Genomic DNA, 23654 nt, shown 5'->3' on the forward strand with positions numbered 1-23654 from the left:
TTCAGAGCTTTACGGCTGGCCTCATTCATGTTACCTAATATGTGTTCTTCAAACTCCTTTGAAGGTGAAATCTTGAGGCTATCCCAACAAAGATGATCTGTTGTAAGTCTAATCCTAAGTGGCCAAGAGTTGCTATCTTCTGGCAAATTGCTACAAACTTCCTTATCCTTGTTGCTACTATCTTCTCCTATGCCACTTCCATCCCTTGCCATTTTCTTCATCATGGAAATGAACTAGAATTGAAGCAGGAGAAAGAAAGGAGGTGGAAGGAATTGACCAAAACTTGCTTTTATATTTGGAAAATTATTCATACCATTTGTTTTTCATTAGTGATTTTCCTTATCTGTGATTGATTCCTTATTAGATCATTCATGTAAAAGATTTTACCTTTTAAGAGTCTTTTTCTCTTTGCCAGTTATGTCATTAAGTGAATTTCCCTATCTTGCTCTAATTCAACAATAGCATTTACTGTTACTGACATTATTGACCTCAAGAAGGCCGGTACTAATGAGGTGGGCTTACTGGTGGTGATTCGTAATCATCTTGGTCAGGTCATGGGGGCGCTTTTGCAAAGAATTCCTTTCCAAGGTTCTGTAGCAATGGTGGAGGCATTAGCTGCTAAGAGGGCCATGGAATTCGCTCTCAAAATTGGAATATGGAAAATGGAAATAGTAGTGGTAATGAAAATTCTAAATGACTCGGATGTGAATCTGTCACCTGTTGAATTTATTCTGCAGGAAGCTAAATTGATGGCCAAAAATATGGATTGTTACTCTGTTGCTCATGTGGGAAGAAATGGAAACAAGGTTGCTCATGCCTAAGCTAGGAGAGCTGTAGCCTCTTCTAATTTGCTGGTTTCTATGGCTGATGTTCGCCAGACATTGACTGATTGAAGCTTTAGTTTGTAATGACTTCTTTTCAGTTTAAGAAAATTTTGAATCTTGATTTGAAAAAAAAAAAAAAAAATTGACCTCGAGGTAAGTTGTTGTCAGATTGCATACAAGTCCTAGTATCCGCTCCATGTCACAGTAATATCCTAATTAATGCAGCAATGGTTGTGGTGGATATGAAATAATTAAGTACAAGCTACAACAAATTATAAATAAATTCTAGTCCTTCTCTGAGTTCATAGATTTCTTAAAGAGTAGCTCTAGATAGCAATTGAGCTTGCTAGTTTGGGTAGGTAGCTCATTCGCTAATTAAATCGCTACACTGCTCCATAAGACATTGCATAGATGGCCTGCACAAAGCTAAAAGCACTTTGGTTTGGCGATGATGTACTGTGCTTGAATGTTCTAGAAAATAATGCTTAGAACTTAAAGTTTGAAGATAGACTTGAAAATTAGTGGTATGAAGATGTTTAATTCCTTGGATCAATTTATCAAAGTGATTCAAACAATCAAAACTACAAGGGTGATATCAGAGCTTGTAGGATCATGCGTAGTTCATTGAACTGCAAAAAGGCAGAGGCAGAGGGAGGGGGGGGGGGGTGGGGGTGGAAGGAGCTACACATGATTTGAAGATGTTTCATGAGTTGCAACTCTTTGACCCCTGAAAAAATGGATTCAAAGCTTTTGAAAATCAGTTAAGTTTTTTTCAAAGCTTTTGAGAATCAGTTAAGTTTTTTTCCACGATGCAAAGTATTATTGTATTAATAAGCTTAGAAAATCCTTGCTTTTGGACAATACATTATTAGATTTCCTTGTTCAATATTGTCACTTGTTACCGAGGAACGAGCAACATAATATAATGAAAGAAAATCGGATGCCATTAAATCAACCCTTCATCCATAACAAAATTTAACTAATAATAAAAAAGTTTTTGTTCCACCTGGAAGTTTGTCCAGTTGAATAAAGTGGCTATTGTCTCGTTTGCCATTGCTGCTTTGGTATACTATTACATTCGAAAGCACATTTCTTGAGACCATAGGAAGTTGACATTAAAGTTAAATTTAGTTGAAGTTGTAACGAATTTTAACCTGATATCTTGTATGATTATCAAAGATATGATTTTCAGTTTATTAGTTAATATTTTATACCAATTGAATATCTTAAATGATTAGTTGATGAGAATTCATAGCCAATGCCAATTTAATTAGGATTAAGGTGTGGTTGAGTTGAATTGAAATATTAAGCAAGGGCAGTTAAGATGTAGCAAATTTTTTTTTTGTGATTCTCAAAAAAGAAAAAAGAAAAAAGGTTTTTTTTTTTTTAATTTTTTTTATTATTTTTTTTACACTAGTTGGAAAATTCCAAGGAGCTTGAGTTGCAGCAAAATAGAGTTGCATGAATTCATTTAGGACACCATACAGCAAACAATCTATGTTAGTGTATAGCTTAGACTAGATTAGCCTATTGGGCTTGGCCCAATATACTGTACTTGTAGTTTACTCATATTACTTGTACTACACACATACCTAGCCTATATAAGGCTCTCTATTGTACATTATTGTTTACACAGAATATACAGACTATTCAGTTTTTCTCTCTCACTTTATATTCTTAACATGGTATCAAAGCCATTCCTCTGACTTTCTGGTTCCTGTGGACATCTCCGGCGTTCTTCCGCTGCCCTCGCCTTCATCCAGTAGCCACTTTCAAAAGCAAGTCACCGTCGTCACGCCTACAGTTCCTGCAACTCTCGGATCTCACCGTTTTGTTCATCTAACTGTCAAAGCAAAGACATATAGTGACAGAACAGACAATCCTGAGCAAAACCCAACCAAGAATAGCCAGAAATGACCTCACACGCGCCCACATATGCCGCCTGAAGATTCTGACTGTCGAATACGCGCTACATGTGCCTCCATGCTCCACCAGAGGTTCATCACGCGCTGCACGCGCCGGAACGAGATCCTCCACGCGCCTTCACTCATGACACGCGCTCCACGCGCCTGAGACCATTCACGTTTGTCCACGTCAGCCCTAGGCTGACGTCATCCTGCTTACATCAGTGTTTGAGTCATCCGCCTACGTCAGCACACGCCAGCTGTTGACTTTGACCGTTGACCATCACTGTTGACCGTTGACTTTTTGACCAAAGTCAAAATTTTTCAACAGAACTTGTCTTGCTTAGTTTTTTGCGTAGATTCCGATTGTGAGCTCTGTTTCTGCATTTGAGGTATCTAAATCCCAGTTTTTTGGTCATTTTCTTCATTATGGCTCCACAGAACGAACAAGATATCATACGTCCCATCACCATTATGTTGGATGGTCCTGCTAGCTATCATGCATGGTCTCGCTAGCTATCATGCATGGTATCAAAATATGACTGTCTTTCTCAAGGGTCGTAAATTGTGGAGATATGTGACTGGTTCAATTCCTAAGCCAGTACCAAAACCTAAATCCAAAGCCACAGTTGCTAAAGATGCCTTAAAGACCGCTGCTACAGTGGATGATTATGAAGAACGCCTAGAGGAATGAGAGAGTATCTAGAGTAAGATTTTGTCTTGGTTTATCAATATCTCTATTCCCTCCATTCATAATCTTCTTCCTCGTCTTGAGACTGCTAAGGCAGCTTGGAAATTTCTGGCCGATCGCTATAATTGCACTAATGATTCAAGCCTGGAGTTCCACATTGAATCAAAGCTTTATCAAATGCGCCAAGAGACAGGTCAGTCTATTTCTGATTATTATTCTCAAACTTCTATTATGTGGGAACAACTCTCTGCTGCAAATCCTCCACTGGTGTGTTTTAAGGACATTGAGCTCTTTGTCAAATATCGGGATCGCCGTAAATTTATGCACTTCATGATGGGTTTACGTGAGGATTTTGAGCCTACTAGGGCTTCTCTGCTAAGCCGGTCTTCTACTCCTTCTCTTGATGCTGCAGTCAAGGAGTTCATTTCTGAGGAGAATCGTCGGCCTACTTATCACATGTCATCATCATCTGATTATGTCTTGGCTACACCATCTCCACAGCCTCCTGTTGCTGTGTTCACTGCTCCTCCTTGAATAAACTCTGGGCATCCCACCTCTCAGTCTTCCAAAGCTATTCGCTGTGAGTTTTGTCCTGCCAAAGGCCATGACATCTCAGTTTGTCGCAAATTGTAGAAATTTGTGCAAGAGCAGAATAAAGCTTCTCTTCCTCAGGCAGCTGTTGTATGTCCTTCAGATCCATCGGTACAAGTCCATCTTTGCCTTCCTCACTTACTATGGTTGATATTGAGGCAGTAGTTCAACAGGTTTTATCCCAAACTTCCAATGCCCTTTTTGTCACCTCAGGTAAAGAACCTTGGTTTTTTGATACTGCATGTTGCAAGCATATGACTCCTGATGAATCCCAATTTTCAGATAAGGCACCTTTAGAACACCCTATCACTATTTGCACTACTAATGGAACTCCTATGCCTGTTAGTCATAAATGAATAGTCTCTTCTTCTGGTTTATCCCTTAGTGACACCTTTCATATCCCAAAGTTATCCCTCAATTTGCTTTCTGTTGGTCAACTTTGTGAATTAGGCGTAGATATTCTATTTACTAATCGTGGTGTGGATGTGCAGGATCCCCGGACGGGTCAAGTGCTTGGGACAGGGCGTAAGGTTGGTCGCATGTTTGAGGTTCATGATTTGAAGATTCCTTCACAAATTGTTTCTGCAGTTGCTACCACTGCCACCCCCTCACCTGATTTATGGCATGCTCGTCTTGGTCATCCATCCTTATCTCGTCTTTAGTTGTTAGCTTCTCAAGGTCATTTAGGTTCAGTTCAGTTTCAAAAATTTGATTGTACTTCCTGTCATTTTGGCAAACAAGCAAAATTGCCCTTTAATAATAGTAACTCTTTTTTCTCTGCACCTTTTGATCTTATACATTCTGATATTTGGGGTCCTGCACTGATTCCCATTGAGGGGGGATCTAGATATTTTGTCATATTTGTGGATGATTTTTCTTGATATACTTGGATTTATCTGCTTCACCATAGGTCTGACCTTGTGTCTATTTACCAAACATTTCATAAAATGATTGAAACACAGTTTAATCGCACCATCAAAGTCTTTTAATTAGATAATGCCCAAGAATATAATGATAAATCTTTCCTATCCTTTTCAGATAGTCATGGTACACTTCCTCAACAGTCTTGTCCTTACACCTCTCAACAAAATGGTCATGCAGAACGAAAACATTGTCACATTCTTGATGTCATCCGCACCCTTCTCATTTTTGCCTCTCTTCCTGAGCGCTTTTGGGGTGAGGCAGCACTCACTGCTGTGTACACCATTAATCGTATTCCTTCACCAACTACACATAATAAATCACCATTCGAGCTTCTCTACGATCAAACCCCTGACTACTCCTTTCTTTGGGTTTTTGGTTGTGCTTGCTTGTCTCTCTTCCTCCTCATGAACGAACAAAGCTCCAGCCTCGTGCTCGTCTCTGTTGTTTCCTTGGTTATGGTGTCTCTCAAAAGGGGTTTCGCTACTATGATCCCATTTCTCATCAACTTCGTGTCTCCTGTCATGTTGAGTTTTGAGAACATCGTCATTTCATGAGTCTTCAGCAGTTTCCTGCATCCTCTTCCTCAGAGTCTCCCATTTTTACCGATCTTTTCCTCCCACTCTATCCTGAACTTATGGAGGATTCTTCAACATCGGCTGCCTCTCCAGACGACTCATCTCTAGTTCTGTCCCCGGCACATGACCCTCCTGTCTTGGATCCTGTGGCACCACCCTCCCTTGAGTTACCTGTTGATCCTGAACTTCGTCGTTCCACCCGTGTAAGCATTCCTTCCCCTTATCTCACTGATTATCACTGATCTTTTGCTCTTGCCACCCTCTATGAACCTCACACCTATCGTAAGGCCCATATTGACCCTCTTTGGTAGCAAGCTATGAACAAAGAACTAGATACTCTTCATAAAAATCACACTTGGGATATGGTTGATTTGCCTCCTGGTCAATATGTAGTAGGTTGTAGGTGGGTTTACAAGATCAAGACCAAGGCTGATGGATCTGTTGAACGATACAAGGCTCGCCTCGTTGCCAAGGGCTTTACTCAAGAGTATGGCATTGACTATGAAGAAACATTTGCTCCTGTTGCTCACCTTATATCTGTCAGATGTCTCATTGCTGTGGCTCCTGTTCGCCATTGGCCTCTTTATCAAATGGATGTGAAGAATGCTTTCCTCAATGGAGACCTCTAAGAAGAAGTGTACATGCAACCATCCCTTGGCTATCCACACTCAGGAAGTCAAGTTTGTCGCTTTCGTCGTGTTCTTTATGGCCTTAAGCAGGCTCCTCGAGCTTGGTTTGAGAAGTTTAGCTCAGTTGTTGCTCAGTAGGGTTTCACTTCGAGTCCTCATGACACTGCTCTTTTTGTCCAAAGATCCTCTGCTGGTATCACTCTTATTCTTCTTTATGTTGATGATATGATTATTACTGGAGATGATTCTGCAGGTATCCGCTCTCTTCAGCACTTCCTTAGTCAGCATTTTGAGATGAAAGATTTGGGCACTCTCAGCTATTTTCTTGGGCTTGAGGTTACCTCATCCTCTGATGGATACTATCTTTTCCAAGCTAAATATGCTTCTGATCTTCTCTCCAAAGTCGGCATCACCGACAACAAGACTGTTTCCACTCCCTTGGAATACAATGCAAAGCTTACACCCTTGGATGGTGAACCTATATCTGATGCTACTCGTTATTGTCAGTTGGTTGGTAGTCTGATCTATCTCACTGTTACTCGTCCGGATATCTCACATGCCGTGGGTATGGTTAGTAAGTTCATGAATGCCCCTCGTTCTATCCACTATGCTGCAATTCTTCGGATTCTCCGATATGTCAAAGGCACACTTTATCATGGTCTCCACTACTCCTCTCGGTCTTCTCTCGAGCTTTATGCTTATTCAGATGCAAACTGGGCAGGTGATCCGACTAATCAATGCTCTATTATTGGTTTCTATTTCCTGTTGGGTACTTCCCTTGTCTTATGGCGTAGCAAGAAGCAAGATGTGGTTTCCCGTTCCAGTAATGAGGTTGACTATCGTGCCCTTGCCGACACCACCTGCAAGCTTGTCTGGCTTCGCTAGCTCTTGGCTGATATGGATGCTCCACAGCCCACTGTCACTCCTCTTTATTGTGACAATCATAGTGCCATCTACATTGCTCATAATGATGTCTTCTATGAGCGCACCAAGCACATTGAGATTGATTGCCACATCACTCGCCAGCATCTCAAGAAAGACAATCTCCAGTTGTTCTTCATCTCCTCTGCTGACCAGCCTACTGATATCTTCACCAAGACTCACCTGCCTGGTTGTCTTCGAGATCTTATATCCAAACTCCAGTTGGCTTCCTCCTTGCCACCTTGAGTTTGAGGGGGGATGTTAGTGTATAGCTTAGACTAGATTAGCCTATTGGGCTTGGCCCAATATACTGTACTTGTAGTTTACTCATATTACTTGTACTACACACATATTACTTGTACTACACACATACCTAGCCTATATAAGACTCTCTATTGTATATTATTGTTTATACAGAATATACAGACTATTCAGTCGTTCTCTCTCACTTTATATTCTTAACAATCTATATGAGTCAATATTTGTAATGGAGATTCTGCTTGATTCCAGTCTTCAAATGTCACACAGAGATAGATTGATTCTTCATTTTTTATGGAGAACAGAGTAATTGAGTGCACCTTGCGCAATCAAAAGCTTGAATATCCAACCTTTTATAATAAGATCACTTGCAACTTTTGTTCCAAAAAACTAGCAAAGAATAAATGCGAATAGTTGCTATAAAAACATCATGTTTATGTAATTATCACTACAAGTACACCATCAACATTCCACATGAATGTATGCATAGAGAAAGGAACTTTGCCAAGCAAGTTGGCGTTTGTTGGAAAAATGTCAACTCTGTTATGCTTCCCACCATATATTTACTCATGAGTGGAATTTTCTCTATCAAACTTTATCTTCCTACTATTTGCTTATCATGTCCGAGGATGTTAAACCTGTGCTTTATTCTTCATTCGACGCTTCACTGGTTGTATCTTTCTACGCACATACACAGAGAGGCAGGACTTGTTCAAGTAATACAAATTCTAGGATGTGATAGAGTGGGTACTGTGCTAGCCTCCTTACTGAGATTGTGCAATATTTCTTTTAAAGCTGTTATGCCATTAAGAAGGTTTAGTTCCTTTTGCTATCTCCTGTCATCAGCCTTGGCACCTTGGGAGCTCACTAATTAGATATGAAATGGAAAAAGCTAAAGATTACGCACATACATACAATCATCATTTACAACAGTATTAGGAATTTTGAGTTACATATGTAACAAACCAAGTTAAGGAGAATAGTTGCTTCACAAGTTTGCCACGAAAAAATGAATGCAATTCATTTGAATGATAGCACCTACTTTTACTTCCTCTATGAAAGACCAACATTCAATAGAATATTTCCAAAACACACGAATTTCATAAATCCTACTCTTGTTAGACATGTAAACCATATTTGAGCTCGCGGCTAATGAAATCCTGAATTAGAACATCATCATGATCATGATCTGAATATAATTGTTCAAAGGAAATCAGATATTGAAAATGTTACCCAGGTCAATAGATGGGTGAAGGGGTGATTTCTATTGGCTTGGTGACATCATATCTCCAATGTTCCCAAACTCAAAGATGCACATTTCGTTCTAAAATTATTAGCACTTCAACCTAAAAAATAACGCAAATGACTGAATTGGTTTAAAATAACATTTGGTAGTTTGGATGCCGGCTTTTCTAGAATTGGTTTATCTTCTCTAAGAGGGTTGCCAATTGGGCTATTCTGATGGTCACAACTGTTCAGAAGATTTCTCCATACTTTGAAATGTAGCAAAGTTGATATTCTTGATATATTGGGTATTATTTAAGCAAAATAGTAGTAGATCTCTTCTAGAAGAAAGGTCCAGCTTCGCATTTTAGTAACAATTACTTCTAAAAAATTTCATTTACTTTTAGAGAATTTGTATTTAAGAATAACTAATAATTATTGTTGCAACAAAACAATAAATTTTTTTTTACCAAAAAATAAATAAATGTAGAATTTTTAAAGTTACGAGTATATTATGTAATTGATGCAACATGAGACTTCTTACAGATTTCTAAGACCTTTCGTCAAACTGGTGGTACATACCCAAACACCTCCGTCCCAGCACCCTAACACACATGCACACCCAAAATTGGTTAAAATGTTGTTCAAAACACCCCAACATAGAAGGTCAACCACAAACCATTCCAAATCCCCCGAAAAGAACACAAATGAAATAAATAAAATCACCTAGGGGTTGCTGCTTACATCACGAGTGGTTGCCTGGTAGGTACAATGGAGAATTTAGTAAAGTTCTTGTAGAATTAAAAGCCAACTTTAATAAATGTGACTAGTTGTTTTAGGAGGTTCAAAACAACAATCCTAATAAACTCTAGGGAAAAAAAAAAATCCCCCAAAAACTACACTAATGGGCAGTTGTCATAACACATTAGATGCAACAATGAACCTGGACTTTTCTTAATGACATAATAGTAGGTTCTTATGTGGCAATAAACATGATTGGTGGCACTTTATGTAACGCCCCAACCAATTAAAAAAAAAAAAAAAAAAACTGCACCGGTGCATCACTTCACCCTCCACAATTATTTTTCTGGCAAGTTTTACCTGAAAAACTTCATAAGAATCTCTTAAGCTCCCACATCTCATCTTATTTACGGTAAAATCTCCATGACTCACCTTTTAATATCTTTGGGTTTTTATCCTATTTTCATTGGATTGCTCTTTGATATTGTGAGTTTTGTTTTAGGGGTTGTTTTATTGTGTTTGTTGGGACATTTAAGACTTGGTTGGAGGTTGTTCATTTAATGTGATGAAATGGAAGTATTGTTTGGCAACCATGTAAGTTGGGTTTCTTGAGAATCATGTGGGTTTTTTATTTATTTATTTAATTTATTATTATTATTTTTTATGTATATGGGAGATTGGAGTTAATTTTTGAAAGAGGGTTTCCTTGCATTTTGAATGACTTGAGTATATGTGGGTGTGACTTTATTGTTAACTATAAATTTGTGCAAGTGATGTGAGCATGTGTTTTTCTTGCATACCAAGTGTTTGATGAATTGTTTATATAAGATTATGAGTTTCATTCCTTGTTTTTAATATGCTTTGACACGTGGTTTTTAATGTAAATCAAGTTTCAAAGCATTTGGGCTAGTATTAAAAATATAGCAATTTTGTTTTGGGATCCTAAATCTATCAGGGATAGAGTTGAGTCAGCTGCAATGCGTGAATTTTAGTAAATTATAGAAAAATATTTTTAGGATGAATTTTCTATGGTACATTGTATACATATAGGGGTATGTTCCCTTAAATTTTTGAATTAATTTGATAACTGTTCATGGACCAAACCATTATTACAAAGTAGCTGCCCTGCTATGTAGTGAATCTGAAAGTGCAACGAAAACATTGAGGTTTTGTGGAATTTACTTCAAACCTTTGTTGAATGAATTGGCTTGTAAATTCATATGTTTTCCTTGACATGTATTTTACTTAAGTTGATTTTAATTATAGTTTGGTTTAATCATTTAGTACCCAAAAGGAATAACTTATGAGATATGCACATTTGCTTGCAGTTGAGAATTAAAATGCTTTAGATTTGTTTTGTGGCACTATGAGTTCTTGTATGCTTGTTTGGTTCCCGTTTGGGAAAGGGGTACTTGTCTTAGGATGGCCCAGTTAGACTTTAGTGCCGTTGGTTTGATTTAGAGGACCCTTCTTGATTTTGGAGACAAATGTATGGTAAACTTTGCGATAGGCCATCCTTGTGTTTCTAGGTTTTAAGATTCTTGGAGACGGAACTAGTGATTGGATTGTTTGAATACATGGTGCCTGGTTGAGGTAAAATTGGTTGGCATTCTGAGATAAGTGGCTTCTTAATGAGATTTTTCTATAAATTATATTGCATAAAACGTTGTTTTTGGGTTAAACACATTTTGGAAATTTATGTGTGGAAATATGTTTTTCTAAAAAGTGTCGTATTGTGACCGTACTATATATGATTAAATATGAAAAGCGCATCATGATTGATATTGCATATGGGGAAATGTATGAGTATTTGGCATGGAAAATGATAAGCATCTTTGAATTCCTTTGATAATGGATTTCATGGATTTATGGTATTATTTGGAAATACTAAAGATCTGTTATCTTAACTTATATTATTTGGGAAATTGATAGAAAATCTTATTGACAAGAAATGATTTTGAAAAATTTGGAAACTTTGTGAAATGCTTGGATATTATAAAGTTTTATGAAACTGCTTGGAAATGAACTACGAGTTTCAATTTCATTTAACTGTGAGCTTTATGTTGTTTCAACCCTTGTCCATGACAGGTGTGATTACCCCAGTTAGATGCCACACTTTTTGTGACATCAGTATCTTGGCACCTCGTCTTTGTGGTAGTTTGAGGTCTTTGTGGCATAATTTGATGTCTTTGTGGCATAACTAATATCTTTGTGGCATAATTGATGTTTATGTGACATAATTTGATGTCTTCGTGGCACACCTAATGTCTTTATGGCAGCTTGTCATGTGGCCTTGGGTTGGATTTTTAGGTTTTTGAATGGTGTTTTGCTAGCTCACTGTATATAGTATGTAGTTACATGTTGAAATATTTTGAGAAAGCTTGGTGCTAAATTCTTTTAATCATACTTATCATTTTATTAAGAAAAATGGATTTGCATGACCCAAATGGAAATTCCCAAATTATAACATGTTTTGTAAAATGCTTATTATCTTGAGACTTGCATTTCCCCCCACCCCATTAATTATGCTACTTACTGGGCTTTAGCTCATCCTACTCTCCAACAATTTTTCAGATCAATTTGCTATACTTTGGGCATGAAGCTTATTTTATTGGTGGTGATTGGAGTATTGTGATAATTGAGAAATTTATGCTATGATTGGTTGGTGACTCAACTTACTAAATTTATCGAGGCCAAAGTTAATTCTATCATAAGTTGAGATCTTGAGGTTTGCTAGCCCTGGGCATGGTAGGCCTAGATTTTGTCATTGAGGTTGCGTATCATAGGAAGGATTGTGATTTTATGTTGATCCATTTGGAGTTTTGGAATTTCATGTATATTTGGAGAGATAATTTGTAATTTGTATTGTTTGTAAATGTCTCATTAATCTTTGACTTAAAGTGTGGAGAGTTCACAATGTTTATTTATCTTTATCAAAAAATAAAAAATAAAAATCCTCCACAGTTTATTTTAATGGTTCTTTTCTCATGCTTTGGACTTAATTGGGTTTGGGGCGTGACACTTCAACAAATTAAAAAAAAAATGCAATTTTATTTATTTTTTTTTTGTAATTGATGACACGTTAATTTGTAAAACATATATAATAAAATTTACAATACCTCTAACATCACTTAATTATTTTTGACATTCTTAACAGTGAAGGAAAATATGCACAACTCATTTTAATATATATATATATATATATATATATATATATATATATATATATATATTTAACATCATTTATTGCAAAGGTGAGAGTAGGGTTGTGTACACTTTACTCTTTCATTCATAAGTGGTTCCTTAAATCGACATGGTGATAAGACCTACACAGCAGTTCTAGTAGTGAAACTGTTCTCATATGGTCACCATTAATCTTAAACTAATTAGTGTGCATTTATTTGTGTTGGGGATGAAATATTTTTGCGTTTTGCTAAAAAAATGGTGGGTCTCATGGTACTGTTCATGCATTTTTTGGTACTATTCACGGGCTCTATTGTACTATTTCAACTAATTTTTACCTTTATCTATAGTACTTTCAGTAATAAATTTTCGATTTTAGCAAAATAAGTGGTGTCCAAACACACCCTTAATGACTCAAATTACATATTTCTTTAACTCTATATACCTACTTACTGAACCTTCAGAACATATGAACATATTTCTGTAACCCATATGAACTCATGCCTATACCAGTGCTTTTGAGAACGCTGGAATAGGTACTGCCTACGCCAGCGCTTCCAAAAGCGTTGGTATATGCATTTTTAATTATATTCATTGTAGATCTATACCAGCGCTTTCGAGAACGTTGGAATAGGTACTGCCTATGCTAGCATTTTCAAAAGCGCTGGTATAGGTTATATTCATATTTCCGTAAGGTTGTCCTGACACAAGTAAAAATGCTAGAATAGGATCTGAAAAGCCCCGGGACTTGTCCCGGCGCTTTTGAAAGCATTGGTACAGGTTTGACGACCCTATACCGACTGTCACTGTGTGGCGGTTTGAAGCGCTGGGAAAACAAAATGCCAGGATAGGAATTTTGACCCTATTCCAGCAGTTTTGAAAACGTTGGGATAGCCCCTTTTTTTTGTAGTACATGGTGCAGTTTTAAAAACGCTTAAAATTAAGGAAGTAATATCCCAACTCCTATGACAACCAACAAAAATTCACCCTATTATTTTATATTACCTACATCACACAGTAAATATTACAAATTTCAATTGTAGTAATAAACACTATATTAATCACTTCAAAGTCTTTAAATTTACATAAGAACTCATATTCAAAAGCAAACATGATTCCAATTTCCAAACTTCATGTGAAGGGGGATCGATCTAAGTCTGTACTGTTTGATGCATGCATGTTGGCAAAAGAGATTGAGAAATTGAGCCCAGAGATTAAATGGAAGCTAACAAGTAAAGTATGGGTGGAATTGTTGCCATATGCTGCGAGTCGTAGCAGAGCAAAGGGCCATATTCAACAACTAAGTTAAGGTGGTGAGCTTATTACTTTTGTTTGGCTTTGATGGCACAGTTAGGCTTGAAAGAGCATGCTTCGGTTGAGATCCGTACCAAAGCAAAGCTGAATCTTAGTAAATGACCAAACATATGCAGGTTGAGATCCGTACCAAAGCAAAGCTGAATCTTAGTAAATGACCAAACATATGCAGGTTATGTACTGAATAATGATAAATAAATATGATGTACCCAATAATTTCTTCCTTATTATCTTCATCAATATCTTAGTTACCATAAATATAATGAAATAAAATGTGTGGATTTCATTTGCTTTCATTGAAACCATTGTCTTGGCCCAAATTAAATTATAGGACAAATTACAAATTTGGTTCCTAATTTTTAGACTGTATTTCAATTTAGTCATTGACTTTTTAAACATATCAATTTAGTTTCTAATCTATTAATATTGTATCAAAATAGTCTCTACCATTAAGTAATAAATGAAAAATGCTGATATGGCTAATAACCAAAATAAAATATAATTTTCTTGAATAACATATAATTTTTTGCCACTTAGATTGCCCCACTTAGGCTACAAAACAGACTAAACTAAAAAAAAATAATAAAATGAAAAATGAAAGAGAACCAAGTGCATGTGCAAGGACAAAGTTTAACTACAAAAGTGATGGTAACATTAGGCTACAACCTTACTCAATATTTTTTTATTTGGAGGTGAATTTTAACAAATCTACCATTAGATTATATCTTTTTCTTATATCTTTCATACTTGCAAAATTTCTTGAAAATTAAAGATCAATAGCTATGCTATCAATAAATTATTTAAATTGCAAGTTTTTGTAATTTAAAAATTATGCATAAAATATAAGTTTATAAATCACATAGGAAATAATATCTGATTGATATAAAATTTGACATATGTATTAAAAACGTAAAGAACAAGTAATTCAACGGTTAGATTTTCAAAATATGTAGTAATGTTTATTTTATTAAGTAAGGTTGTAGCCTAAAACTACAATTAATTTTGTAGCTAAACTTTGTCTTATACGCAAACATAACCTTCAGTTTTTTTTTTTTTTAATAAGAAAACATAGCCTTCAATCTATTTTTTCTTTTTGCACTTCAAGCTAGAAAACATAGCCTTCTAGCTTGCCAATGGCTCTCCCCTCAATTAAAACCACTGAATTAAAAAAATTAAAGGGAAAGAGAAAAGAATATGGCAGAAAACAATTTCAAACATTTGTCCAGTATAAAGAATTTCAACATTAAAAAAAAAAAAAGAATGGCAAAAAAAATTATTCAACAATGAGATTTACAAGCACGCATGTGTTGACGTTCGTGCAAGATTGAAGTTTTCAGCCATATTCCAAAATGGCAGGAAAAAAAAATTCTTCAAGGTATGCATCAATCATTCCATTTCCAAATATATGTGGGCTACCAAATCGAGCTAACAAGGAAAATTATATCAGAAACCCAGGAATGGTGGAGGATGGGAAGTCCTGGTAGAGAGAGAGGGATATGTTGGTGGTGTTGGAATCATTCTAAGTTCATCTTATAGGTGGTCTATGGGTGGGTCAAGTCGGTGAAGGAGTGTGTGTCTATGGGTGCCATTTCTGGGGAGTTAGAGAATCTGGGATTGGGATTTGAGGGAAGTAGTCATGAAGAGTCAATACATGAGAGGAGTTCGAGAAATGAGCACTGAAAGTTTTTGATTCTTGGTTGCTGTTGGGATGCCAAGAAAATGACATTTTTTCTTGGTGCATGAAGCTTAATCTTTGGATAAAGATGTGCTTGTTTCCAAGGAAAATTTTCAAGAAAGATTTCCCTCTTTTTTTATTTTTTTTTATTATTTTTTTTTTTATAAATCAAATTTCCAGGAAAGTTGAGAAAGTGCGAAAAGAAAAAAAAAATAGTTGAAGGATGTGTGTGTGTGTATTTTTTTTTTTTGAAAGTGCACTTCGTTTTTTTGTTTTTTATTTTTTCTCTATTAAGAGCATCCACATTAGTTAGTGTATTTTACACATCTATTTTTACACTAAGAATCTACTTTTTTTATTTTACACATCAATTTTTACAAAACATCCACATTAGTCTATCTATTTTATCATCTCTTTTATTTAAATAATCAATTTTCTCAAAATTTTTTTATTATTTCTCTCAACTACCCCCTTTACATACAGGCTCTCTCTCTCTCTCTCTCTCTCTCGCTCTCTCTCTCTCTCTCTATCCATTTTTTCTGATTTGTTGCTCTCTCTCTATACCCATCTCTGAACATAGATCAACTCTCCCTAGCTCGGTCAAGCACCGATCAAACTTTCTAATCAAACTCAACTTGCCTAATAACGTTTTTTCCTCAGGTCTCACATTTTCACATTTGTAATTTTGCATATAAAACAAAATAATACAGTTCAAATAATATTTAATTCTTTTTTTTTATAAAAAAAATCATATTTAAATATATATAAAAAGTATCATTTAGTTTTAGCCTAGTGACCCAAATGCATTTGAGGATAGAATTGCCCCTCCCTTTCAACATTGTCCTTTTCAAGATGGAATAACAATCTTTAATTCATTGCATCAAAACATTTGACCATGAAAGTAAGTCTCCTTTGATAGGACGGGTCCTTAAACTATAGTCTTTAGTAAAAAGGCAAAAGAATAGTTAGCTCTGTGCTCACCGCGTGGCTGCGTGGTCCTTAAACTTTATGATAATAATTCAAAAGGTTTGGAGAAAAATCGGCACCTAAGAATATTCGTCGTAACTTTATGCTTAGCCCTTGCCATGAGCAAGGAAACAAACCAGCACATATTTTGGCAAAACACATTAAAGAAATTGATAATTTTATAACTTGGATAGAAGAAAGCCCACCAATTATTAATTCCATTGTATTTCAAGATGCTTTGTAATTATCTTCTTCATGAATAAAGTTACCGTACTTCCCATCAAAATGGTCAATCACGAGGAGCACAAAATAATTGTCAATCATGATGAGCCCCACTAAAGAGTAACGCAACGAGGACATGGGCATTTGAGAGAGACTTTGAAGTCGGTATTGCAATAGTCGACTTGAATGTAATTCTGTAATTGCACGTGCGAGGACAATTTTTACTCGTAATTTCAAAATAACAAAGGAAAAGTGTCTTTTTTTTTTTTTTTTTTTAATGAGAGATTGAACTTGAGACTGTTGGTTTCATTTCAAAATTTTTAGCATCAACCAAAAATGATGTGAATGCGATATTCTTAAATCTACTGTAATTTTTTTTTTTTTTTTTTTTTCACATTCTTCAAGTTAAGCATGCGATGATGCGAGAACAATCTTAGGTGAATGTAAGAAAATTTTGCAAAGTAGAACAAAAGGGTGTACGCACAGCACACAGACGTATGAGCTCACCCGTGGAAAGTTATCATCTACATAACTGTAAGTCTGAGAAATAAAAGTAAACAAAATGCTTATCCAATTCCATCCCAAAAAATATATGCAAAATGTTCAATCTTTTTATTACATCTCCAAAGCATTTTTATAACACACATTAATGACTTTGATTTATTTATTTAACTGGGGAACGATAATCGAAGTATATATTCATCATAGTCAACACATATAGATAAAACACATCTTTATTTTAGTTAAGGTTTTGGTTATACAGCTGAGCAGAAGCAAACAAAGAGAAAAGGAAATACTAATACATACTGATCGAGGTCTTATTCTTATCAACCTCTCAAAGCCTCAAAAACCCAAAAAAGACTTTAATTACTCGTCACTCATTCTTACTACCATCTCTAGAGGGAAACGAGGTGACCCTACTGGGCAAAACACAACCCTATAATTAGTTCCACCAGGGCATGTAAATGTGCTTGAATAATCGTCCTGAGGGTAACTATAAGCATCTCTGCACCTATCCTTGAAGAACCTTGAGAAATTGGTGGGTCCACAGCTACCAGGCCCATTAGTACAACAATACTCATTGGTCTTGAAAACTGTACATGGGTTATTGCACCCACCTGGGGTCTTCAACTCATTGGGACACTGTCCATTAATATCAGCTGTGCACTTAATTCCACGACACCCACCACTAGTTGGGCTAAAGTCCATTGGAATATTGAACCCATCAATTAGAGAAATGTCAATGAAATCCAGATTACCAAATTGATTAAGTGCATATTCAGCTAAGGTGTTAGGTGGGACACCCCAGCCTTTACACTCTAGGACACCACCACAATCCCCAGTTTGGCAATTGCCACGACCACTACCATCAAAGTTACAATTTGTCCTACCCCAAATACGTGCCATGGCAGTGCCAGCGGCCACATTGAGGGTCCAGCTTTGGCCGTGGTCTAGGCGGCGACCACCACCTGGGCTTGCCGCCGCCCAAACAGTGTAAGGGCACTCATTGCGGATTTCAAAGATGGCTGCATGAGAGGAGATGAAGAAGAGAGTGAAGAGGAGGAATTGTATGGACAACTGGAGATTGGCCAAGGACCCCATTTTTTTCTTTTTTTTTAAAATCTATGTAGCTGAACGGCTTTGTATTAAGCTTGTGCTTGGATCTTTGGCACAATAGTGGTGGGTTTATATAGAGGAGGGGCGGCTAGATTTTGGATTGATGTACATTATTGTAAGTGTACACTTTTTTAAAGGTTGATCGAGGCTGCTACCTGCCTAGTTCTTAATGTGGATGAGGTCAAAAATAGTATAGTTATTGCCGACAAGACAAGATAATATAAAGAACGGTTTATCCTGTACAGTGGCCTCCCAACTTGACATTAGTCATCAATTTTGTAAATATTTTTGGGTAAATGTAATTTTGGTTTCTACAGGGCCATTTTTTGATTTGGCTTTTAAATTGATTTTGCTCCTAAGTGAGTCCCTTCTTTTTTATATTCGTTTTTAAAATGGTCCCTACCGTCAACTCAGTTATAAAAAATGCTAAAGTAAGAAACAAAATACACTGTTTTTTGACATGATTAATAAAATAATAATAATAAAAATATATTTAACATTTTTTAAATACCATGTCAGCATTTAAATTAATAAAAAAAAGCTAGCTAAGAAAATTTTTAAAAAAGTAAATTAAATTTTTTAATTTACTTAAACTAAAATCATTTCTTAAAAAATAAAAATTCATAATAGTTTTCATTCTTTTTCTTTTTGTTTTTGGTTAACCTCATCAGCTTAAAAAAAATCTTCTACACTCTTTACCACTAATCTCAAACTCCTTCTCTCTCTTCACCCTACACTTTCTACCACTAAGCTCACAAGCTCAGCCTTCTTCTCCACCATGCGCTAGAGCTCACAAACTCACAAGCAGACCACGCCGTGAACGTCAGTGACCGACAAGGTCTGCACCGGCGACTCAGCCTGGTAGTTCAGCGGAGGAAAGATTGAGTCGGTGTAAAACCTCAGGATGGAGAATCTGCCGCCGTTGTTGGCATCGGACGACGTGAGAATCTTTGTGAAGGACAAGATTTTATCCCCACCCGTAGCGGTGACGTCGTTTTGGCTCCTAGAAGGCTCAGATAGATAGTCGACGAATTTCTGTTGAGTGTGAGTAGGATGGAGGAGGAGCCTGGCAAAAACCTTGTCAGTAACCAAATCGGCGAGGAAATCAACGGCGGAGATTCGGTAAAGAGTGAGAGGCCTGGAGAGAACGTTAGGGAGAGAAAATTTGGAGGAGGAGAGGATTGCTCCACATGGCCTTGAGGGAAGTAGTGAACCCTAGAATAAACGATGGGGATTTGGACGGAGGAGCCGGCACAGGCTCGCCAGATTTTGGAGTCAAGGTGGCGGAGATTTCCCAGCGGCGAAGGTGGGTGAAGCTAAGGTGGCATCTTGCAAAATCTCAATTTTATTTGCTCTCTAGGGATTTGGAAGAAAGATTTGAAGAAAAAATTAAAATGATTGTATTGGTTTTGGATTTTACGCTTGTTTGTGTTTGTGTTTTTTTTTTTTTTTTTGCCGTTGATGTTCCGGGTTTGTATGTGTATTGAGTTTGTTTGTGTTCTGAGATTTTGCCTAAACTGTTCTGGGTTTTTCTTTTATTTTTTTTTATGCGGATTTGTATATTTTTCTGGATTTATGGGTTTGATTTCCTAGAGGTTTCAATTTTGATTGTGTTGGAATTTTTTTTGTGCTGAGATTGATTTTGAGTGGGTTAGTCAATTGGGTTAGTCTTGATTTGGAGAAGAACATGAAGAATGAAGTTCTAGGTTGGAGGTTTATGGGTTTGACATTTTTCTGGGTTGGAGGTTTGATGATTTTTCTAGGTTGGTTTTCTCATGTGGGTTGGGGTTTGATGATTTTTTCATGTTCTGGAGGTTTCAGTGGAGGATAGGGATTTTGTATGAAATTTTGCATTGTTCTGGGTTTGATTGTACTTTTGTTCTGGGTTTAATTGTTATTGGATCCGGGAAGAACATGAAGAACAAGTTCTTGTGTTCTTACCTAAAAAATAATGAAAGCAATAATAATAATAATAATAATAATAATTAGATTTAAAAGTTTTTTTTTTTTAATTTAGTTTGAATTAAATTGAAAAAAATATAATTTTTTATATTTTTTTCATGAAACTGTCGTGGCTTTTTTTTTTTAATTTAAAAAATGCTAACGTGGCATTAAAAAAATATCAAATAAAATATTTTATTAGCCACATTAGCGATTAACATGCCAACAATGCATTCCATTTGCCACTTTAGCATTTTTCGTAATTGGGTTGACGACTATGAAAAAGAAGGGACTTACCTAGAAGCAAAATCAGTTTAAGGACCAAATTAAGAAATGGCTCAAAATGTAGGAACCAAGAGTGCATTTACGCCAATATTTTTCTAGTGTTGTTCAGGTGATCACATGTTGTGCCGGTTAGAGTATTCACTTGGGATGAGTTGCATATGCCATATGTGCAAAATGAAAAATCAAACTGAAAGATTAAACTTGTCCGATCATGAAAAATTAAACTGAAAGATTAAACTGAAAGATTGTGTTAAGCTAAATTTTGAATCCACAAATAAAACCCAACAACCATTTCTCGTGCCATGATTTGAATAGAAGGCTTTCAAAGAACAAATGTGTTTAACCATGCACCATTAATTATATCGGTAAGTCTTTCATAAAATCTTTAGAGACAAATAGGCAAGCTAATACAAGCAGATCCATGTAAAATGTCATATAATTTCATATTTTTTAATTGTCACTGAAATCATTGAATTCGGCTCATGGGTGCATATGTACCCACTTAACACTTTCTCATCTAGGTGCCAATTTTTAATATTTTTTCATGATGTCAGTTTGAGGCAGCGCCCCCTCCAGTCCAACCACGAGCTAATAAGAGCCACTTTCCAAATTTTCTTGCCATTAAAATTATCTTCCTGACTAAATTTTCTTTTACATTTCTTGACTATGGGTTATGGTATCATGGAGTGAATCCATTTGGAGTTCTAAAGTAAGGCTGTCAAAGTTTAGATAGTAAAAAGTCAGATGCAAGCACTTCAAGATGAATTAGCTGAAGAATGAATGAAGACATTAACTCAGGTAGAGAGGCAGAGCATTGGAGCAGAGCATTAGAACATTTGTGGATGAATTCATTAAACGACTGTTATAGCAGATATGACCTGTAGTTTTAGTCTTAGATTAGTTGGTTGCTATGTATTGACATGTGTAGTGTGATGATTGGTTGTAGATATTGGATCCGCATATTTTGGATTTAGTTAAGAGTTAGTTATTTTCATTTCTTTGCTAGCTCTGTATATAAACCTCTTGTACATCAATTTGTTAATTAATGCAATTATTAGAAAGCTTCTTCAATCTCTCTCTCTCTCTCTCTCTCGTAGCACTCTGTTTTCATATATGGTATTAGAGCCTCGTGCTTTTGTCAATGGCGAATCAAGATCAAGCTTCAACAACTTCTGCTTCTCAATCTATTGCTCTTCGTGAGCTTTCTCCAATGGAGGATTCGAGAAGCCCTTTCTTCTTGCACCATGGAGAATCACCAGGTGCAATTCTTGTCACGCAGCTCTTGATAGAGGCAAATTACCCTAATTGGGCTAGGGCTATCCTCATGGCATTGGATGCGAAGAGCAAGCTAGGTTTTGTGGATGGTTCTATCACAGCTTCCATGGCTGTTACCCCTCTGGAAAAGATTGCTTGGTCAAAGAACAATTCCATGATTTCTTCATGGATCTTGAATTCCGCTTCACCTCACATCATTGCAAGTGTGATTTACAGAAACACTGCAATGGAGGTTTGCAATTCACTCAGAAATAGTTTCTCACAAGCCAATGGTCCACGAATTTCACAGCTTTAGAAATTGATCTCAACAATTATGCAAGAAGATGCAATAGTGACTACCTACTTCACTAATCTTCAAGCTTCTTGGGATCAACTGCTTAATCTCAAGCCTTTACCATCTTGTTCTTGTGGTAAATGTGTTTGTGGAGTGAATGATAAAATCACATTTTTTAATCATCAAGATACATTGATGCAATACCTCAATGGCTTGAATGAAGCTTTTTCACAAGCCAGGACACTGATTCTAATGATGGAGCCAAGTCCCTCAATTGACAAGGCCTTCTCTTTGGTGATACAATAGGAAAGGCAGAGGGCTTTAGGTTTCAATGGTGGTGTGTCAGTTGACTCAACAACTCTTGCAATTAAGACTCAAGGGTTCAACCAAGGTGGGAAGAACAAAGGCAAGGGTAGACCTGTATGCAGCCATTATGGCAAAATTGGCCATTTCATGGAAAAGTGTTACAAACTAGTGGGATTTCCACCAGGGTACAAGCAAAAGGGCAAAGTGTCTTTGGCAAATCAAGTGACTTTTGATGGTGACTCTGCTCAATCCGAGGCTGCATCATAGTCAAGCTCTTTTCCCTTTACAGTTGAACAATGCCAGCAGTTGTTGTCAATGTTGAGCTCTCATGCATCTTCTTCTAACAACTAAGATGTTGTTCATGCAGCCAATTCAGCTCTCTCAGGTATTTCTTGTGCCTCTTTCCAGGATTCTGTTTCCCTTAATTTGAAAATTTTAGTTTTTGATGAAAAATCCTTCAAACAAAACAGCTCACGGTGAAGGAACTTGGGTTCTTGACACAGGAGCCACTGATCATATCATTCATTCTACATCTTTGTTTACCAAACTAACTAGTTCAATCTCTTCTTTTGTGCATTTATCTAATGGTGAAAAAGTTCTTGTCACACACATAGGAACAGTTCAACTCACTCCAACCTTAATTCTTGAAGATGTGATTTATGTCCCAGCTTTCACCTTTAGTTTGATTTCAGTAAGTAAATTAACCAAATCCTTGTCATGTTGCTTGGTTTTTCTCTCAAATTATTGTTTCATTCAGGACCTTACTTGTTGGAAAATGATTGGATTAGGTAAGCTTCATAACAACTTGTACCTGCTGCAAACTTTAGAGAATTGCAAGTCTATCTCAGAAGCCGCTACTATCCTAGAGTCGGTTTTCAAGTCTTTTGCTCATTCTGTTCCTATGCTTCTAATGACAGTAAGCCTTACTTGTGGCATTTTAGGTTAGGACACATGTCTGATGACACACTTCACCATTATATATTAGATTTATCCTCTTTTCATTCAAATAAAGCCTATGTTGTTTGCCCTATTGCAAAGCTTTAAAGATTGCCCTTTCCTAATTCTAATCATCTATTTGAGCATGCTTTTGATTTAATCCATTGTGATGTATGGGGAGCCTTTGCTAAAGCAACTCATGATGGTTTTAGATACTTTCTTACAATTGTAGATGATGCTACAAGGTCCACATGGGTTTACCTCATAAAATCTAAAATAGATACTAGGCCTTTGTTAATTTCATTTTGCAAGATGATCTTTACTCAATTTCAAACCAACATCAAAGTAATTAGAACTGAGAATGCTCAAGAATTTTTC

General features: G+C 36.4%; 1 protein-coding gene across 1 annotated transcript; it reads right to left on the reverse strand.

Moving 5' to 3' along the window:
* Window positions 1–17360: 17360 nt before the first annotated feature.
* Window positions 17361–18298, reverse strand: LOC142626682 (protein P21-like). Its single transcript, XM_075800390.1, has one exon. The coding sequence runs from the start codon at window positions 18242–18244 to the stop codon at window positions 17510–17512; it is 735 nt and encodes a 244-aa protein (XP_075656505.1). The 5' UTR covers window positions 18245–18298; the 3' UTR covers window positions 17361–17509.
* Window positions 18299–23654: the final 5356 nt, after the last annotated feature.

Source organism: Castanea sativa, chromosome 3, assembly GCF_040712315.1.
Source record: "Castanea sativa cultivar Marrone di Chiusa Pesio chromosome 3, ASM4071231v1".
Lineage (NCBI taxonomy): Eukaryota > Viridiplantae > Streptophyta > Magnoliopsida > Fagales > Fagaceae > Castanea > Castanea sativa.

What these genes read in the sequence shown, in the direction of transcription:
- LOC142626682 (XM_075800390.1), bottom strand. Translation starts at nt 18,244, where the DNA reads ATGGGGTCCTTGGCCAATCTCCAGTTGTCCATACAATTCCTCCTCTTC.